The 20,654-nt window shown below is 40.9% G+C and overlaps 1 protein-coding gene across 2 annotated transcripts; it reads left to right on the forward strand.

Moving 5' to 3' along the window:
• Positions 1-156: 156 nt before the first annotated feature.
• On the forward strand, positions 157-12,366 carry LOC130917479 (dicarboxylate carrier SLC25A8-like). Of its 2 annotated transcripts, XM_057838926.1 has the most exons (6): positions 157-307; positions 368-575; positions 7,875-8,078; positions 11,349-11,450; positions 11,529-11,709; positions 11,783-12,366. In XM_057838926.1, exons 1-6 carry the CDS (start codon positions 179-181, stop codon positions 11,895-11,897), a joined length of 939 nt encoding a protein of 312 aa, XP_057694909.1. In that variant the 5' UTR covers positions 157-178; the 3' UTR covers positions 11,898-12,366. The 2 variants fall into 2 exon arrangements, with proteins under 2 accessions (XP_057694909.1, XP_057694910.1); XM_057838927.1 differs by lacking the exon at positions 7,875-8,078.
• The last annotated feature ends 8,288 nt before the right edge of the window (positions 12,367-20,654 follow it).

Consider the following 20,654-nt stretch of genomic DNA (forward strand, 5'->3'; position numbering starts at 1 on the left):
TTTCTTTTCTTTTTCAATAGCGGCATGACAATTTGCAGCTCTCGTACGGCTAGAGGCGCGACACCAGCGCTCAGCTGTAATATTTCCTCCTAACAGACATTTGAAGTCACTATAATGCAACTCCCAGAGGTGCGTAGTTGTTTTTGTTGATCCTCAGCCAAACATTTTTGTTTTGACGATGGCTGACGGAGGAAGATCTGCTGATTTGCAGCCGTCGGTGCTTGTCAAAATCTTCTCGGCCGGGGCGGCCGGATGTGTGGCGGACCTGGTCACCTTCCCGTTGGACACGGCTAAAGTCAGGCTGCAGGTGAGCAGAAATGGGAGATCCTCAGCTCGATAGATGGGTCACTGCATTCATTTGTTCTAGATACAAGGCGAAGCCAAACCCTTGGTGAGAGGTCAGAGGGCCACATACCAAGGTGTGTTTGGTACCATCTTCACCATCGTAAACTCTGAGGGGGCTAGGGGACTTTACAACGGACTGATCGCCGGCCTGCACAGACAGATGAGCTTTGCATCAGTGCGGGTTGGCCTGTATGACACCATGAAGCACTTCTACAGCAGCGGCTCAGAGAGTGAGTGCCACCAGTAATAGGAAACGTCCTGACTTGTGCTCACTCAATCGATACATTCCACGTGGTTTTGCTGCAGGCTTTTTCTTCTGTGTCATTAAATTGTTTTAGGTTGTCGGTAAGACGAGTAAAACTATACCTGTTGCCAGTGAGACCAGTTTGACCGGAGCGCCCTCCCCACACACACCTAATTAATGTTTCGTGTTGAAACTCAAGACCTTACACACCAAGGGCGTACTAACCAAAGCGGCCATTCATTTTTCCTGCTCCCCATTTTCAGCCTTCAACTTGATAACTTAATTAATGTGATTTTAGGGGAAAACACGTGGTAGACTAGAGAGAGGAGCGCTATGAGAGCACACGTCCCACCTAAGAAGCCAAATTCAAAGCATCGCCATATTTTGTAGAGTAGGTATTCCTTATAAGCATAAAACAAGTTATCACGAAATTCTTTTTCTGACCTCCCAAAATGTAATCACCTCTTCCGTTTCATACAGTGTATCACAAAAGTGAGTACACCCCTCGCGTTTCTGCAGATATTTAAGTATATCTTTTCATGGGGCAACACTGAAAAAATGACAATTTGACACAATGAAAAGTAGTCTGTCCTGCTTATATAATAGAGTTAATGTATTTTCCCCTCAAAATAACTCAAAATATAGCCATTAATATCTAAACCCCTGGCAACAAAAGTACACCGCAACTACTTACAGTGCCTTGCAAAAGTATTCGGCCCCCTTGAATCTTGCAACCTTTCGCCACATTTCAGGCTTCAAACATAAAGATATGAAATTTAATTTTTTTTTGTCAAGAATCAACAACAAGTGGGACACAATCGTGAAGTGGAACAACATTTATTGGATAATTTAAACTTTGTTAACAAATAAAAAACTGAAAAGTGGGGCGTGCAATATTATTCGGCCCCTTTACTTTCAGTGCAGCAAACTCACCCCAGAAGTTCAGTGAGGATCTCTGAATGATCCAATGTTGTCCTAAATGACCAATGATGATAAATAGAATCCACCTATGTGTAATCAAGTCTCTGTATAAATGCACCTGCTCTGTGATAGTCTCAGGGTTCTGTTTAAAGTGCAGAGAGCATTATGAAAACCAAGGAACACACCAGGCAGGTCCGAGGTACTGTTGTGGAGAAGTTTAAAGCTGGATTTGGATACAAAAAGATTTCCCAAGCTTTAAACATCTCAAGGAGCACTGTGCAAGCCATCATATTGAAATGGAAGGAGCATCAGACCACTGCAAATCTACCAAGACCCGGCCGTCCTTCCAAACTTTCTTCTCAAACAAGGAGAAAACTGATCAGAGATGCAGCCAAGAGGCCCATGATCACTCTGGATGAACTGCAGAGATCTACAGCTGAGGTGGGAGAGTCTGTCCATAGGACAACAATCAGTCGTACACTGCACAAATCTGGCCTTTATGGAAGAGTGGCAAGAAGAAAGCCATTTCTCAAAGATATCCATAAAAAGTCTCGTTTAAAGTTTGCCACAAGCCACCTGGGAGACACACCAAACATGTGGAAGAAGGTGCTCTGGTCAGATGAAACCAAAATTGAACTTTTTGGCCACAGTGCAAAACGATATGTTTGGCGTAAAAGCAACACAGCTCATCACCCTGAACACACCATCCCCACTGTCAAACATGGTGGTGGCAGCATCATGGTTTGGGCCTGTTTTTCTTCAGCAGGGACAGGGAAGATGGTTAAAATTGACGGGAAGATGGATGCAGCCAAATACAGGAACATTCTGGAAGAAAACCTGTTGGTATCTGCACAAGACCTGAGACTGGGACGGAGATTTATCTTCCAACAGGACAATGATCCAAAACATAAAGCCAAATCTACAATGGAATGGTTCAAAAATAAACGTATCCAGGTGTTAGAATGGCCAAGTCAAAGTCCAGACCTGAATCCAATCGAGAATCTGTGGAAAGAGCTGAAGACTGCTGTTCACAAACACTCTCCATCCAACCTCACTGAGCTCGAGCTGTTTTGCAAGGAAGAATGGGCAAGAATGTCAGTCTCTCGATGTGCAAAATTGATAGAAACATACCCCATGCGACTTGCAGCTGTAATTGGAGCAAAAGGTGGTGCTACAAAGTATTAACGCAAGGGGGCCGAATAATATTGCACGCCCCACTTTTCAGTTTTTTATTTGTTAAAAAAGTTTAAATTATCCAATAAATGTTGTTCCACTTCACGATTGTGTCCCACTTGTTGTTGATTCTTGACAAAAAATTAAAATTTGATATCTTTATGTTTGAAGCCTGAAATGTGGCGAAAGGTTGCAAGGTTCAAGGGGGCCGAATACTTTTGCAAGGCACTGTACATCCCTAAATGTCCAAATTGAGTACTGCTTGTCATTTTCCTTCCGAAATGTCGTGACTCGTTACAGGAGTCTCTGTACTCCTCACCTGGTCGCCGCCACATACAGTGGGACAAAGAAGTTTTTAGTCAGCCACCAATTGTGCCAGTTCTCCCACTTAAAAAGATGACAGAGGCCTGTAATTTTCTTCATAGGTGTACCTCAACGATGACAGAATGAGAAAAAAAATCCAGAAAATCACTGTCTGATTTTTAAAGAATTTATTTGCAAATTACGATGGAAAATAAGTATTTGGTCAAGAACAAAAGTTCATCTCAATACTTTGTTATATTCCCTTAATTGATAATGACAGAGGTCAAAACGTTTTCTGTAGGTCTTCAAAGCTTTTCACACACTGTTGCAGTTGTTTTGGTCCATTCGTCCATGCAGATTTCCTCGAAAGCAGTGATGTTTTGGGGCTGTCGTTGGGCAACATGTACTATCAACTCCCCCCAAGGATTTCATATATGGTTGAGCTCTGGAGACCCGCTAGGCCACTCCAGGACTTTGAAATGCTTCTTACGAAGCCACTCTTTGTTTCCCGGGCAATATGTTTGGAATAATTGTCATGCTGAAAGACTCAGCCACGTTTCATCTTCAGTGCCCTTGCTGATGGAAGGAGGTTTTCACTCAAAATCTCACAATACATGGCCCCATTTATCCTTTCCTTTACATGAATCAGGTGTCCTGGTCCCTTTGCAGAAAAAATGTGGTAAAGCATGATGTTTCCACCCCCATGCTTCACAGTGGGTATGGATACAATTCAGCATTCTTCCACCTTCAAACACAAGAAGTTGTGTTTCTACCAAAAAGTTCAATTTTTTGTTTCATCTGACGATATGACATTCTCTCAGTCCTCTTCTGGATCATCCAAATGTTGTTTAGCAATCTTCAGATGGGCCCCTGGACGTGCACTGGCTTAAGCAGGGGGACACATCTGGCACTGCAGGATGTGAGTTCCTGGTGGCGGAGTGTTGTATTGATAGTACTGTAATTTCCGGACTACAAGCCGCTACTTTTTTTTTCCTCATTTTGGGTCCTGCGGCGTGTGCAATGATGTGGCCAATTTGTGTATTTTTCTGACGGCCGCCAGGGGCACTCGAGCATGGAATGTGGGAGTGAGACACGTGGAATATATGTGTGGAGGAAGACGCTAGTTTGCACTATTACCAGTAGTTTAACTTTGTGCGTTGTGCATCCGCCTTTGTGCATGAGTAGAATTGGCATACCTGCATCATGGAAAATGCTTGAAGAAATTTAATTGGCCATCCGAATTGTATGGGAAGCTTTGATGATGAGCGGCGAGAGATCGTTTGCCAAGACTCGCCGCATGCAAAGAGCAGCTTTTGCACAGGTTTGCCAGGGGAGCCTGGTAACGTGAAGCGCTGTGAAAGAGTCCGCCATCACCAACAGGTTTTGAAGGGGCCATTCTGCTGCGTGCCGAGGACAGCACGGACTAGGAATGAATTTGCCTCATTATGGGAGACATTGAAGGCGACAGCGAAGGAGACTGAGTAGGTCTGTGCCGAAATGCATCTGAGCGTCTTCATATCCGACACTGAGGGTGAAGACTTCCATGGTTTGAATGCACAGGAGGAAGATGAAGATTGCTAACAAAGACTTTTATGTTTTTATTAACCAGCACAATTAGTGCTGCACCGCCATGCTGATGTTATGTAACTTCCGTGCCGCTGCTATATAACTGCCGTGTTTGCGGGCGCTGTTTGGAACGAAAAGTTAAGGTGTGTTATTAAAATTTGAAAACCGTATATTTCTTTGTCAATGTCTCTTGTTACTAAGTGGGCACACGCGGCTTATAGGAAGGAGAGGCTTATGTATGTACAAAATGGTTTTTCCTTTAAAAATATACTGGGTGAGGCTTGTAATCAGTGGCGCTCAATAGTCCAGAAATTACGGTAGCCTTTATTACTTTGGTCCCAGCTCTCCCCAGGTAATTCATGAGCTCCCTCTGTGTGATTCTGTGATTTTTGCTCACTGCTCTTGGGATCATTTTGACCCCACAGGGCAGGGGTCTCCAAACCGGTCCTCAAGGGCCGCTGTGAGTCCTGGTTTTTGTTCCAACCGATCGAGTACCAACAGTTTAACCAATGAAGTTTCTACGAAAACAACAGTTTAACCAATGAAGTTTCTACGAAAACAAGCAGCACCTGACTGCAATCAACGGATTACACTTGTAAGACACCAGATTGGTGCAAAGGTGTCATCTTGTTTTGTTGGAATGAAATCCTGTGGCCCTCTGTGGAATAGTTTGGAGACCACTGCCATAGAGTGACATTTTGTGGGGAGCGCCAGATCAAGGCAGATGATCAGTGGTCTTGCATGTTTTCCATTTTCTAATAATTGCTCCCACAGTTGATTTCTTCACACCAAATTGCTTACCTATTGCAGATGAAATCTTTCCATCAAGATTCAGGTCTAGAATTTTATTTCTGGTATGTCCTTTGACAGCTCTTTGGTCTTGGCCATAGTGGAGTTTGGAGTGTGACTGTTTGAGGTTGTGAACAGTTGTCTTTTGTACTGAGAATGAGTTCAAACACGTGCCATTAATACAGGTAGTGAAGGACAGAGGAGCCTCTTAAAGAAGTTACAGCTCTGTAAGAGCCAGAAATCTTGCTTGTTTGTAAGTGACCAAATACTTCTTTTCCACCATAATTTGCAAATAAATTCTTTAAAAATCAGACAAAGTGATTTTGTGGATGTTTTTTTCTCATTCTGTCTCTCATCGTTGAGGTATACCTATGAAGAAAATTTAAGGCCTCTGTCATCTTTTTAAGTGGGAGAACTGGCACAATTGGTGGCTGACTAAATACTTTTTTGCCCCACTGTATGCTTGAGGCCATCGGAACCAAACAAATTAATCTTCGTCTTATCAGACCATAGGACATGGTTCCAGTAATCAATGTGCTTTATTGACATGTTTTCAGCAAACTGTTTGCCGGCTTTCTTGTGTACCGTCTTCAGAAGAGGCTTCCTCCTGGGGTGACAGCCATGCACACCAATTTCATGTAGAGTACGGCGTATAGTCTGACCACTAACAGGCTGATCCCCCACCTCTTCAATCTCTGCAGCAATGCTGACAGCATTCCTGTAACGAGTCACATGACATTTTGGAGGGAAAATGACAAGCAGTACTCAATTTGGACATTTAGGGATGTTCGTATTTACTAAGGGGTGTACTCACTTTTGTGATACACTGTATTACAAACTTTACACATTGGTACCTCGACACACGATCTTTTCGACATCTGACGTAAAATTTGACTCGCCATTTGTTTCTACATCCGACGACATGCTCGATGTACGACGATTTATGACAGCGCCGCATTTTCTTTGGTTTTCTGCATGACGGACGCAGGCTTGACGCATGGTTTTCTTGTGAGCGAAATCAACATGGGTTCCGAGAAGGTTAGTTCAGGCGTGGTAAAAAAGGGAAAAAGATAACGCTTACCATTGAAATGAAGATGGGAATGATAGAAAAATATTAGCGTGTTGTGCGCGTCTTTGAACTGGCTCGACAATACGGCCGTAGAATGTCTGCAATCTCAATAGTCCTCCTCCGACCTCCGTTCGCCAGTCTTTATAAGTTAAGGTGACAATTATTATTGTTGTACCATCGCCAAAGAAATCGCCATCTTTGGCAGGTTTTTAATCATTCATTTTAGAAGTTGTGCAAAACAACATGCCTACTGTCCACCGCAGTTGACATCAACAAGAAAACATTAAAAGAGAAAGTAAAATCTCTACCGCACCTATCTCACTGTCACGTCAGCCTCGCGGTGTGTTCAGGTACAGCATACAAAACACACCCGCCGAATTCGTTGCCTTATTACCGGAATTATTATTCCGATTTTTATTTATAATTTATTTGTTTTGCTATGTGTAGTTGCCATTTGTAATGGTACCACCAGTATTTATTAAGGATTTAGTGTAGGTTTTCAGGCTGTGGAATGAATTAATGCAATAATAATGTATCCTTATGGGAAAATCCTGCTTGACATACGACATTTTCGACTTACAAACAAGGTGCTGGAACGAATTAACTTTGTAGAGGTACCACTGTAGTTTCATGATAATACATTAATTCTTGAGTTAGCGCAATTTTTTTTTACCTCTGTGAGCTTTGACCTTTGGCCTTAAAATCTAATCACCTCTTTCATATAAAAAAAAAACAAAAAAAACGTCCTGCTTATTTGAAGTTTGTTAATAATCTCTTTATTCTTGAGTTACGTATTGCAAAATTCATTTTCTGACCTTTGACCTCATCACCCCAAAATGGAATCACCTCTTCATGTTACAAAACATACCTTGCAAGTTTAAGCATTCCTTAATGCATTCCTTCATGCATTCTTGAGTTATTGTGTAATTTATTTTGTGACCTGTATAAGCTTTGACCTTTGACATTATTACCCTAAAAATTAATTCGAACACAGCGCTAACTATTTTGCACGTTTAACTCATTGGATGTCATTGACGGCAATAGATGCCCGGTTCATTTCCACTGGGAAGTCTCTCAGCGATTATTTATTGGCCAGGCTCTCCCAGTTGAAGTGGATCAAACGTCCATTGTCTTCAATGGCAGTCAATGTAGCAAACCTTTAAATGCCTTAAAAATGTCATTATTGACAATTATTTCATCATTTAGACATTGTTGACCTAAAAATTGAGCCTCTTACAATTAAGTATCTTTTTTTTGGTACATTTTTGTACAAATTGGGGATCCCAGTAAATAATTTATTGATTGATTTGGAAGTATGTATAAAATAAAGAAAACGAAGAACAAAATAGTTTGTATATTTTTAACTAAAATAATATTAAAAAAAGAACTAAACAGTCAATATTGTCAAAGTTTTGTAATTCTCAATTTAAAAAAAGATGACTTTAATGTAAATTCTTCCTGTAGATGCCAGCATTGTGGTTCGATTGCTGGCAGGCTGCACCACGGGGGCCATGGCGGTGGCGGTGGCCCAGCCCACCGATGTGGTCAAAATCCGCTTCCAGGCGCAGGTCCGTATGCCGCAAGGCAGCGCGGCAACCAGGTACACCGGCACCATGGAAGCCTACAAGACCATAGCCAGGGACGAAGGGATCCGAGGACTTTGGAAAGGTCTCGCGTATAAATTTATAATGTGACTAGTAGTGAAATTTACAACAAGACAAACAAAAAGTTACGAGTTTGCCGGTATTCGCTAAAATGCGGAAGATTGATTAAAAGTCTACACAGTTGTGCATGACGGATAATTCTGAATGTCTAAAAACATCAGAATATTGGCCTTAACCTGAAATTTAGTGTTGTTTTTGGTCGTCTGGTCGTCTACTAGAAAATTTTTAGGCCGGTTGTTTGAGGGTATAAAATTCAGATAAGTATGTGATTAAAGCAAAGGCGTCAACATTGTGAGGGACGATACAACAACGTAACCTGCATGTACACAGGACATTAATCAGACCAAAAAGATTGGGTGAGCGGGGGTCAGGGCTACATTTCTGACAAATATGAACCGAATTAATTGATAGGCTAAATGATCAATGCAAAAATAAATATTCTCTTATAGTGGTATGAAAAAGTATCTGAACCTTTTGGAATTACTAACATTTCTGCATTAAATCACCATCAAATGTGATCTGATCTTTGTCAAAATCAAATAAGTAAGTGAACCATCACATTTAATATTTTGTGCCCCCCCCCCCCCCCCCCCCCCCTTTGGCAGCAATAACTTCAACCAGACGCTTTCTGTAGCTGCAGATCAGTCTGACACATCGATCAGGACTAATCTTGGCCCATTCTTCTTTCCAAAACTGATATATTTCAGTCAGATTCTTGGGATGTCTGGCATGATTTGCTGTCTTTAGGTCATGCCACAGCATCTGAATGGGGTTCAAGCCCGAACTTTGACTTGGCCAGTTCAGAACGTGTATTTTGTTCTTCTGAAACCATTCTGAAGGTTATTTACTTCTATGTTTTGGATCATTGTCTGCAGCATCCATCCTCTTTTTAGCTTCAACTGTCTGACAGACAGCCTCGGGTTTTCATGCAAAACGTCCTGATAAACATTTGAATTCATTCTTCCACTGATGATTGCAAGATGTCCAGGCCCTGATAGAGCAAACAGCCCCAAATCATGATGCTCCCTCCACCATGCTTCACTGTGGGGATGAGGTGTTGATGTTGGTGAACTGTTCCATTTTTCCTCCGCACATGAAGTTGTGTGTTGCTCCCAAACAATCCAACTTTGGTTTCATCAACTTCTGTGGAGTTCCAAGTGCCTTTTTGTGAACATTAAACGAGCAACAATGTTTTTAGACAACTGTGGCTTCCTCCATGGAATACTGCCATGAACACCAATCTTAACCATAGTTTTACATATAGTTGATGTGTGCACATAGATATTGGACTGCCAGTGATTTCTGTAAGTCTTTAGCAGACACTCTAGGGTTCTTTTTTACCTCTCTGAGTATTCTCCGCTTAACTCTTGGCATCATCTTTTGTGTACGTCCACTCCTAGGGAGAGAAGCAACAGTGCCAAATTCTCTCCATTTGTAGACAACTTCTCTGACTGTCGATTAATGAACATCCAGACTTGGATGGTTTTGTGTCCTTTTTCAGCTTTATACAAATCAACAATCTTTAATCGCAGGTCTTCAGAGAGCTCTTTTGACCTAGCCATGATGCACATCAGACAATGCTTCTCATCAAGATAATTCTTACCAGGTGTGTGTTTTATAGTGGGCAGGGCAGCTTTAAACCACTCATCAGTGATTGGGCACACACATGACTTAAATAAAATTGGTTTCAATTGCTCTTTAAGTCTCCTTTGGGAGAGGGTTAACTTACTGGTAGGGTTTTTCCGATCATGTTTTTTTGATCCGATCCCGATCGTTTTAGTTTGAGTATCTGCCGATCCCGATATTTCCCGATCAGATTTCTTTTTTTTGCTCCCGATTCAATTCCAATCATTCCCGATAATTTTTCCCATCATGTGAGAGGGATCCACGGATAGAAAGACTTGTGACGTTGTATATTGTGACCAAATATTGCCATCTAGTGTATTTGTTGAGCTTTCAGTAAATGATACTGTAGCCATGCTCAAATTCATGATGGGAAGTGGAACCATGACTGTGCGTAGTGCTAACAATTGATAGATCTTCTCGGCGTTGGGATATAACATAAGGTGTTAAGTAAGGTGTTAAGAAAAAGATCAATTGCTACCTTGCTTCGCCACATTGCTTCCCATGATATTCCTAATCGTAGGGAGAGGGACTGTAAGGCTTTAGCCAATTAAAAAAAGGCTCCAAAGGCTGCCAAAATTCACTCTACTCATTTTACGCTGCCTTTCATCTCTCTATATAGGTAAAACGGCGCCATTACAGATTGAGCGCGACAATGCGTGGGTGGGTCGTGCAGCGCATACATTAATTGCGTCAAATATTTTAACGTGATACATTTTTTTTAAAAATCGGGATAAATTTGATAGCCTAAACCAAAGACTTTGGATGAGTGTAACATATTATGTTTGTAACGTTAATACAATTAGAAAACGATTTAATTAAAAAATGTATATATATATTAAAAAAAGGCATGGCCGATATTTTTTTGCCGATTCCGATACTTTGAAAATGACGTGATCCCGATCGATCGGGACATTTCTACTTACCGGTACTTGTTTTTTTCCTCTTCTGTTATTGTTTGAATATTATCTTCATTCAAATATGAAAACCTATAAATGTATGGGTGATTTTTTTGTTAAAGCAGACACTGTTTTTCCATCTGTGTGATTTTGAAAAAGATAAGCATAAGATTTTATGATGATTTTATGCAGAAATTGTATGTTCCATGCCTGAATGTGCCTCTTTAGTTGTATGGGGGACGGGAAACTGAAGCGGGAACGGGAAGCATATGCTTCATCTCGTCCACCTTTGTCGTCTTCTTCGGTTTCTTCGGGCAAATCATATCACATTTTGTAATTGTCAATGATACTGATGATGATGACAATAAAATTCCATAAAATAAAAAAAAATGTGAGAAATTACTAGAGGTTCAGATACTTTTTCATACCACTGTATACTAACTTTCATGTTTTCATATTGCTTCAGGTTATACACCATTCAATTCAAACCTTTATTAAAAAAAAAAAGAAAGAAAAAAACTACTCAAGAAACATTTGCAAAACTTCCAGAATAAATGTCTGTATTCAACTTAACCTATGTATTAGTAATACATTGCTTTATTTGGTTGTCTCTCCATCTTATTCTCCCTTATTTTCTTTCATCTCTAAAGTGCATCAGTGGGTTGAGCAATTCTGAAAAAAAATCTAAATCAGGATGAAACTTTCTATCTCCATTATGATTAATGTATAGTAATGTAAAGTGAAATCCCCAGGTTGTCTGCCAAACATCACTCGAAACGCCATCGTGAATTGCTGCGAGATGGTCACCTATGACATCATCAAGGAGCGTATCCTGCGTTCCGGGCTGATGACTGGCAAGTAGAATCTCGCGCACGATGAAAGATCACCACTACATATTCCTAACGCCTATCTTCCTAACCCTGCCACTTTAGATGACATGCCCTGCCACTTCACGGCTGCCTTCGCCGCCGGCTTCTGCACCACCGTGGTGGCGTCTCCGGTGGACGTGATCAAAACGCGCTACATGAACTCCCTACCTGGACAGTATAGCGGCGCCATTAATTGCGCTTTCACTATGCTGTTCAAAGAAGGACCCACAGCCTTCTATAAAGGGTACTTTTGTGTTGTATGAAAAACAAAGACTAAAAGTGCATATCTCATTTTATATTTTCCTCATTTTTTTTAGATTCCTGGCCTCCTTCTTGCGCTTGGGCTCGTGGAACATAGTTATGTTTATGAGCTACGAGCAAATCAAAAGAGGGATAGCAAGACTGCACAAGTCCCTGGAGTCGCGGCTTTAACCCGTCCAACCGGTTGTCGTTTTGTAGGGGAAAACTTGACATTACCGCTAAGATACATAAATCATATACTATCGTACATGGCGCGGGATGGTCGCCATTGAGCTATGAACTGGCCCGGGTAGGGCTCCGTTGTTTAATGTTACACACCTATTTACATACTCAGAGCATAAATATTTACCTAATCAAGTCAGAAAATGAATGAAAGAATGTCTTGTCATATTTAACCCAAAAAAAATTTTGCGCTCCTTCCCCCTGTGAAAATTTTTTACTTAGTATTCTCACAGAATTTTTCAATTGTAAATAATAAAAGTACGTACTAATGTCAGTACAGTACATTTGAGTACATTTATTTTCTTGTATTTGAGAAAAGAATTGCTAATTCATTTGATTTTGATGAGAATGCAACTAAGTAATGAGAGTAATATAAATGTAACATACTATAACATATTTATGGTAGCTTTTTTTTTTTTTTTTTAAATCTACCTCGGTTGAGAATGGCCCAATCTATTTAAAAAAAAAAAAAGAGAGAGAGAGAGACAGAGAATGTACCTTTTAAAGCAAGAATGTTTGCACTATTTGTTTGAGCTATTTTCTTCAGTTTTGAATAAAAAAAAGTCTCCTAAAATCATAGATTTGAAATTTTTATTCTATTTTTCATTGTCTTCTGATACAACTGTGTATTAAACATTTTTTTGTCTCATTACATTAAAATAAGAAATACAGTACAAAACAGATGGAGTAAATCATTCATTCAAATCATTTTTTTCCTTTTGTAATATGAAAAAAAAAAAAAAAAAAATGGTTTGGAAGGATGTTCTCTGGTTAGATGAGACAAAAGTAGAGCTTTTTGGGGAAACAGTTTACAGGGGGAAAAAAACATGGCGAAGGTTCCCTGATGTTTTGAGGTTGCTTTGCTTCCTCTGGCACTGGACTGCTTGACCGTGTGCATGGCATTATGAAGTCCTAAGACTACCAACAAATTTTGAGGCATAATGTAGTGCCCAGTGTGAGAAAGCTGGGTCTCCCTCAGAGGTCATTGGTCTTCTAGCAGGCCAATGACCCAAAACACACTTTAAAAAGCACTAGAAAATGGTTTGAAGGAAAGCACTTAGGCAGGTTGCTAACCGTTATATGCTATTGTTTGGCCACAACAGGATTTTACCTTATTACTCCTTATCCTTCACACAGCCGTTGGACACAGAAATGTTGTTTAAACCATCTGCAGGTGACAGAGAGATCAGGATTTTACGACACTGTGCGGGTGTGCTCTCATCCTCATGGGAAACGCAGTCTTCCTTCAGGCAAAACACTACCTCTTAGTTATCTAGTGTTGCTTTAAGGGTTAAAGCGGGAAATTCGTATAAGACGATAACACTGTTCATCTCCGTGTGTGCGCCCTATTTGCAGTTGAATTTTCAATTTCAAGGAATCGCTATATTTTTCATATGAAATTTGTATTGAAACTTGTGTTACCCCAGGGCCGTTTGTAGTCTTACAGAAATTGTGGTAAACTGAACATGGACCTATGCAGAAAACTGCAATTACCTCTTTTGGAGGATTGACAAAGTATTGAAACGAGGGTCTCTTTGAATATCTGTGGCACAATAAAGCTAAAAAATGTAACTTGCTCTGATCCTTTTTCTTAATCAAGTTTTGTTTGCTATAAAAAGCTCAGTCAGTCAGTCATATGCAAACAGGCTGAAAAGATACAAATCTTTCCTTTGTTAGTTGAGCTAAAACAACATTTAAATGTTGCATTTATGGGAGGCAAACTAGAAATTTCCATGGGCATAATGTCTACAGAATCGTCTTTGTTCACAGAATTGAATCCTATTTGTCGAACCTGATTGCTGGCTGTTCAAGTTTTTCAGGATTGTTATCTCCGCAGACAGTGGCGTGTTTTCCTGTAAACTTAAGCCCGCCCAAAAGCACCAGTGGCGGAACAAATGTGAACAGGGCCACGGGTGCGATGAGTAGCAACAGCCCCCCCACCGCTCGCACCTGGTATTTTAACACCTGTACAGTATATTACAGCTATAAGTTAGGATCGGGACATCTCTAGCTCCGATCTACTCCGATCACGTCATTTTCAAAGTATCGGAATCAGCAAAAAAATATCGGACATGCCTTTTTTTAAATATATATATATTTTTTAATTAAATCGTTTTCTAATTGTATTTAACGTTACAGACATAATATGTTACACTCATCCAGAGTCTTTAGTTTAGGCTTAAGGTAGGGTTATCAAATTTATCCCGTTAACGGTGATAATTCATGTTTTTTAAAATGTATCACATTAAAATATTTAACGCATGCGCTGAACGACCCACTCACGCATTGTCGTTTTACCTATATTTAGAGCTAAAAGGCAGCGTAAAATGAGTAGAGTGAATTTTGGCAGCCTTTGGAGCCTTTTTTTAATTGGCTAAAGCCTTACAATCCCTCTCCCTATGATTAGAAATATCGCGGGAAGCAATGTTGGGAAGAAAGGTAGTATTTGTTCTTTTTCTTAACACCTTATGTTATTTCCCAACGCAGAAAAGATATAAATCAATTGGTGCCACTACGCACAGTCATGGTTGCACTTCCCATCATGCATTTGGGCAGAAGAGTTAAATGGCTACAGTATCATTTACTGAAAGCTCAACAAATACACTAGGTGGCAAAATTTAGTCACAATATACTAAGTCACATTTATCCTTTAAGAATTATGAGTCTTTCTATCCGTGGATCCCTCTCACAGAAAGAATGTTAATAATTTAAATGTCATCTTGAGGATTTATTGTCATAATAAACAAATACAGTACTTATGTACTGTTTGTTGAATGCATATATTCGTCCGAGTTTTATTCATTTTTTTTCTTAATGCATTGCCAAAATGTATATGATCGGGAAAAATTATCGGGAATGATTGGAATTGAATCGGGAGCAAAAAACAGCAATCGGATCAGGAAATATCGGGATCGGCAGATACTCAAACTAAAACGATCGGGATCGGATCGGGAGCAAAAAACATGATCGGAACAACCCTACTATAAGCATCATCTTACCTTTCTGTTTGACACATCCCTCACCCAACCACGCCCACTTTACACCAACAAACTGGGCTCTGTAGAGGCTGAGGTGCAACCAAGCACCTCTTTTTTCAAGCGTAGTGTTTTCTTAGATACTGAGTCATGACATTTTCACACCGACCCCTTATTTTCTTGAGGTAAAAAAACATTATGAAGGTTGAATGGCTTCTTATGAGGAGATCAGTAGCTGAGAGTGATACAGCTGTCTGCTTGCAATTTGGATGGTGCTACAAATGCAAACTGTTTTTGTGAAGGCAGCCACTAGGATAGGAGTCGAGAATCTTTTTGGCTGAGAGAGCCATGAACACCACATTTTTTAAAAACGTAAATCAGTGAGAGCCATACAATAAGTTTAAAACTAAAAATACAGTACAAGTAATGTGTGCATCTTATGTAATTTCAACACTTTCAAGGTACAAGGGTTTGTGTTAGTCTGAATTATTTTTAATAACATCGTTACGCTGTTGCTAATCAATGATGGGTATTTCTTACCATTAATGCGACTTCTGGTGCTGCGTGCGTTTGCTGATGGCTTTGTAGTCTGGTTGATACTTGGTGGGGTTAAGCTTCATGCAGGCTTTGAGAAACTTGGGATGCGTCTCTTTTCATGTTAACGAAGTGCCACAAATCCTGATTTTCCCCACCACGCACGGAGCACCATCAGTGCACACCGAAACAAGTTGATCCATCAGTAGATTTTTTTATTTTGCGAACTCACTGAAGGACTTGAATAAATCCTCCCCTCTTGTTGTCCCTTTCATAGTCAAAACCTTGCAATCACACTGAATTGGGATAAATTGCTTACGTCTACTGACTCATCCAAAGCGAGACAAAAAACGGTGCCGCATTTATGTCCTTCACTTGCGTTGCCTCAATTTGATTTGGCATCATGACGGTCATTATTTGAAAAGTTGTCAAAAACTCCACTAAGGCAAATTCCTCTGTCGGTTCCCGCTAAAAACTACATACTCCTCGTCTTTTTTTCTGTTTCCCATCTTCTCAAAAGGGTTTCTAAAATTAGATGACAAACGCGGGAAATGAAACTAAAACCGTGGGAAGTTTACTTCACGCACATCGGCCGCTATTTTTGAAAGCAAAATACTGCAACCCCACTTGAACAGTGTCTCTGCCTCATCTGCGTTGCCAATGTGATTGATAGATGAATAAAAATATAGATAGATACAATGACATGGATGTTTGCCACTTTCCCACTGAAATTGCTGCGAACCGGCTTTCTAGTCGCCGGTTGTAGTAACGTTTCCCATGATCACCCTGGGCTCACTCAGCCAATGGCATGGGACTTGGGGGGATCTAACGTAGCACATCTAGGTTGCTATTTGATGATATTTAATGCTAATTGCGCAAGTGTTGTCGGTGCATTAAAAAAATTAACATACACTGCTCATTACTGGACAACACCAGCATATAACCGGTGACTGTTGCTGTTTCGCACAATCCGCAAAGGATAATAACGAAACTTTTTTTTGTTTTGTTGTTGTAATAATTAAAGATATGGTTGTTCCGATCATGTTTTTTTGCTCCCGATCCGATCCCCATCGTTTTAGTTTGAGTATCTGCCGATCCCGATATTTCTTGATCAGATTGCTTTTTTTTGCTCCCGATTCAATTCCAATCATTCCCGATAATTTTTCCCGATCATATACATTTTAGTAATGCATTAAGAAAAAAATGTATACAACCCAGACAAATATATACATTCAACATACAGTACATAAGTACTGTATTTGTTTATTATGACAATAAATCCTCAAGATGGCATTTACATTATTAATATTCTTTATGTGAGAGGGATCCACGGATAGACTTGTGACTTAGTATATTGTGACTAAATATTGCCATCTAGTGTATTTGTTGAGCTTTCAGTAAATGATACTGTGGCCATCCCAAATGCATGATGGGAAGTGGAACCATAACTGTGCGTTGTGCTACCAATTGATATATCTTCTCTGCGTTGGGAAATAACGTAAGGTGTTAAGACAAAGATCAATTGCCACCTTGCTTCCCCACATTGCTTCCCATGATATTTTTAGTCACAGGGAGAGGGATTGCAAGGCTTTAGCCAATTAAAAAAAGGCTCCAAAGGCTGCCAAAATTCACTCTACTCATTTTGCGCTGCCATTTATCTCTCTATATAGGTAAAACGGCGTCATTACAGATTGAGCGCGACAATGAGTGAGAGGGTCGCGCAGCAAATGCATTAATTGCGTTAAATATATTTAACGTGACACATTTTAAAAAATAATAATCATAATTGCCGCCGTTATCAGGATAAATTTGATAACCCTACTTTAAGCCTAAACTAAAGATTCTGGATGAGTGTTACGTTATGTCTGTAACGTTAAATACAATTAGAAGACAATTTAATTAAAATATATATATATATATATTAAAAAAAGGCATGGCCGATATTTTTTTGCCGATTCCGATACTTTGAAATTGATGTGATCGGACCCGATCGATCGGCACATCTCTAATTAAAGATTTGTCTGCAACCCAGATGCAGCAGTCAAAAGAGCCAGATCTGGCTCGCGACAATAGGTTCCCGACCCTTGCAGTAAAAGGAACAGGGAATGACAATAGTGGTTCAGGTTTGAACAGTAATCTATCAATTCAAGACGCTTTGGTTGCAGGGCCGGCCCAGCCTATACGCAGACTATGCAGCTGCTTAGGGCCCCTGACCACTAGGGGGCCCCCAATCTGGCAATTGTTTCATTTATATTCTATTTTGTTTACTACAGTTCGCTTTATTTGACTTTTGTGAGTTTTAATACTTGATTACAAGCTTAAAAAAATAAAAGTTCTTCCTCAACTTCTTTCTTTCCTCTTTTAGAAAAAGGTTTGGCGCTATCTACTGTAAGTACTGACAATCATTTGGGGTGAGAAGTTTGAAGTAGAGCAGGGCGGTAAACCGAAAATTTACCGTTACCGAAATTCTTCACGATGACCGACTTAAATTTGACCATGTCGGTAAATTCGGTAATTTAATAAAACAAGAAAATATAGTCTTTTCATCCCGCTCTGACTCTGTGTTGTTCGGCTATGTTCATTCCCCTTTAAGAAAGCAGACAGTGTACTTACTGTACGTATGGAGTCACGTGGTTTTCAGGAAGCCAAACAAACAGAAGCCCAGTAGGCTAACGCTACAAGTAAACGGGATGGAGTCGGGCTTAAGTTAAGTTCGCCAAACTTTCACCCGACATTAAGTAAACTCTTGGCGGGTTCCAGATGGGCTTTCACCCGCTGTCCTCCCTTGTTCTCACGATTTCAGGAGAGGATGCTTTCAGTGCTTTTTTCTGGTAGCCAAGCCACAGGCTAACACTAGCGGCTAACAGCGGCTACAAATGAACGTGATGGAGTCGGATAGCGGCTCTAACCTTTTCGAAACGGCTGGAATTAATGAGTGGACTGGGAACGGACTTTATGTAGCAATCATTATGTCGCGTTATTTGGTGTGTGACTTCTCTGAAAGCTTTCATGATGGTAAAGCTCTCAACATGAAGTATAATCCAACAGTGAAGCCTACATATTGTAAATGCAGCTAATCTGCACAATCTGCCAATTCCAGCATAGTCCCGGTTTTGGTTTCTTCATCACTAGAGCCTCAGCGACAAGTTCTGACCTATGCTATACTCGACCAGCAGAGCGACGCAACCTTTATTCTAGAAGATCTGCTCGACGACCTCAATGTAGAGTCAGCCCAACCAACAACGCTAAAACTTAGCACCATGACTGCCGTTGACACTGTCTTACCAAGTAAATATGTCAGTGGGCTGCAGGTTCGAGCACTCCTTTCCGCAAAGCCTATCCAAATAAACCAAGCCTTCTCACGGAGCTTTATTCCCGTGGATAAGTCATACATCCCGACAAAAGAGACAGCCCAGCAGTGCTGTCACCTACAGCATTTGACAAACCAGATACCGACACTCCAAGATTGTGAGGTAGGACTGCTAATTGGATCGAACTGCCCAGCAGCACTAGCCCCAATTGAATCTGTCATAGGTGGAGGAAACAAACCGTTTGCACAGTGGACAGAGCTCGGTTGGAGCATTGTAGGACCATCCAATCTGCATAACAAAAAAAAAGGAAGCACCAGCTACGTCCACAGAATTGCTGTAAAAGAAATCCCAACCTCACCAGTCATGGACAAATTGAAAGCCCTTAGATTAGCGCTAGATTTTAGCGAGAGAAACTGTGAGAAGTATATGTCACAAGATGTTAACTTAAGACAGTTCCTCAGCAAGAAAATTAGGCAAAAGGATAGACACTTAGAGATGCCTCTACCTTTCAAAAATTATTCTCCATCATCTCTTTCAAACAACAAGAAGCTTGCCACCATCCCACTTCAATGTCGGAAGAGGAAGCTGAAGTCTGACGCCCTCCCAAGTGACTTGAGATCACGGTGGGAGAAGTGGAAACGCGGCCTCAAGAAGCTACAAGAAGTTGTATTTCCACAATGCTATCACCCACAGAACTTCAGCGCCATCATTAGAACTGGGCTGCATCACTTGGCCGATGCCAGCTGCAAAGGCTATGGTGACCCCAAAGTTAAGGTAACTCTAGCATGTGATACTAAGCCCAACGATAGTGTAGACCTCCTCAACCATCTAAGTCGGATCTCTTTGTTGATGAAACTCTTGAAAGTAGTCACAAGAATCAAGAGACTAGAGTCCAAAGAACCACACACAGAGCTGGTGACTGTCACAGAAACAGACAGAGCTGCTAAAATCATCCTCAAGCTCGTCCAGCAGCAAGCCTTTCCCAAGGAGCTTAAGATGATCCAGAGGAGAATATCTACCAAGTCCAAGAGCTCTTTCCCGTCTCGACCCAATCCTGCGGAAAAATCTACTCTGTGATGGTGGAAGATTAAAGAAGTAAACACTGAGTCTGGAACGAAAACGCCCTATCATCCTTCCAAAGGACAGCAATGTCATCAAGCTGATTCTTGCCCACTACCATGTCAAGACCTGCCATCAAAGACGAGGACAAACCTAGATGGAACGCAGGGCCAATGGGCTCTGGGTTATTGGTGGGAGCAGACTTGTGGCCAAGCTCATCCAACTCTCTGTGCAAGGCAGAAAACGAAGGGACCGCCTCATGAAGCTCACTACCAGACAGAAATCGTTCAGACCCCGTCGCAATCTCCAAATGGATGATGAAAATCTCCCAATATACCAATGGCTACTAGGAAGAGTGGTCGAAGCCATTCAAGGAGGTGATGGATTAGTTAGAAGAGCTATCCAAACTGGAGAGCACAAATTGAGAATTCAGGATCATTCATCCGAACCTTCGATTATAGAGAGGCCAATTCAAAAGTTAGTGCTTCTCCTCGAGAGCGAATAGAACTGTTACCTCACTCACACTTATTAAGCTCGAGCGTTTACGTCACAGCAGCACGGGATCGTGCGAGATTTGCGACAACGCAGCCATTGAGGAAGCACGTCTGCATCACGGGAAATTTAAACTTAACGGCAAATACAATTGAACTACGAGTGCCAAAGATGGAAAAATGTAGGGAAAACTTGCCAGTTCGACACAGAGACAAACTTGTTACCACGGCGAAGGACAGATATGTGAGCAATTTTAAGGATGTGAACAATGTTGACCCTCATGAGCAAGCCGAACACAAATGGAACAAAGATGTCGACAAGCTTCCACCACTACG

Source organism: Corythoichthys intestinalis, chromosome 6 (assembly GCF_030265065.1).
Source record: "Corythoichthys intestinalis isolate RoL2023-P3 chromosome 6, ASM3026506v1, whole genome shotgun sequence".
NCBI classification, from domain to species: domain Eukaryota; kingdom Metazoa; phylum Chordata; class Actinopteri; order Syngnathiformes; family Syngnathidae; genus Corythoichthys; species Corythoichthys intestinalis.

What these genes read in the sequence shown, in the direction of transcription:
- LOC130917479 (XM_057838926.1), top strand. Translation starts at nt 179, where the DNA reads ATGGCTGACGGAGGAAGATCTGCTGATTTGCAGCCGTCGGTGCTTGTC. An exon ending in CTACAGCAGCGGCTCAGAGA is followed by an intron (nt 576 to 7,874) that starts GTGAGTGCCACC and finishes TTCTTCCTGTAG; the next exon opens with ATGCCAGCATTGTGGTTCGA. An exon ending in GATCCGAGGACTTTGGAAAG is followed by an intron (nt 8,079 to 11,348) that starts GTCTCGCGTATA and finishes TGAAATCCCCAG; the next exon opens with GTTGTCTGCCAAACATCACT.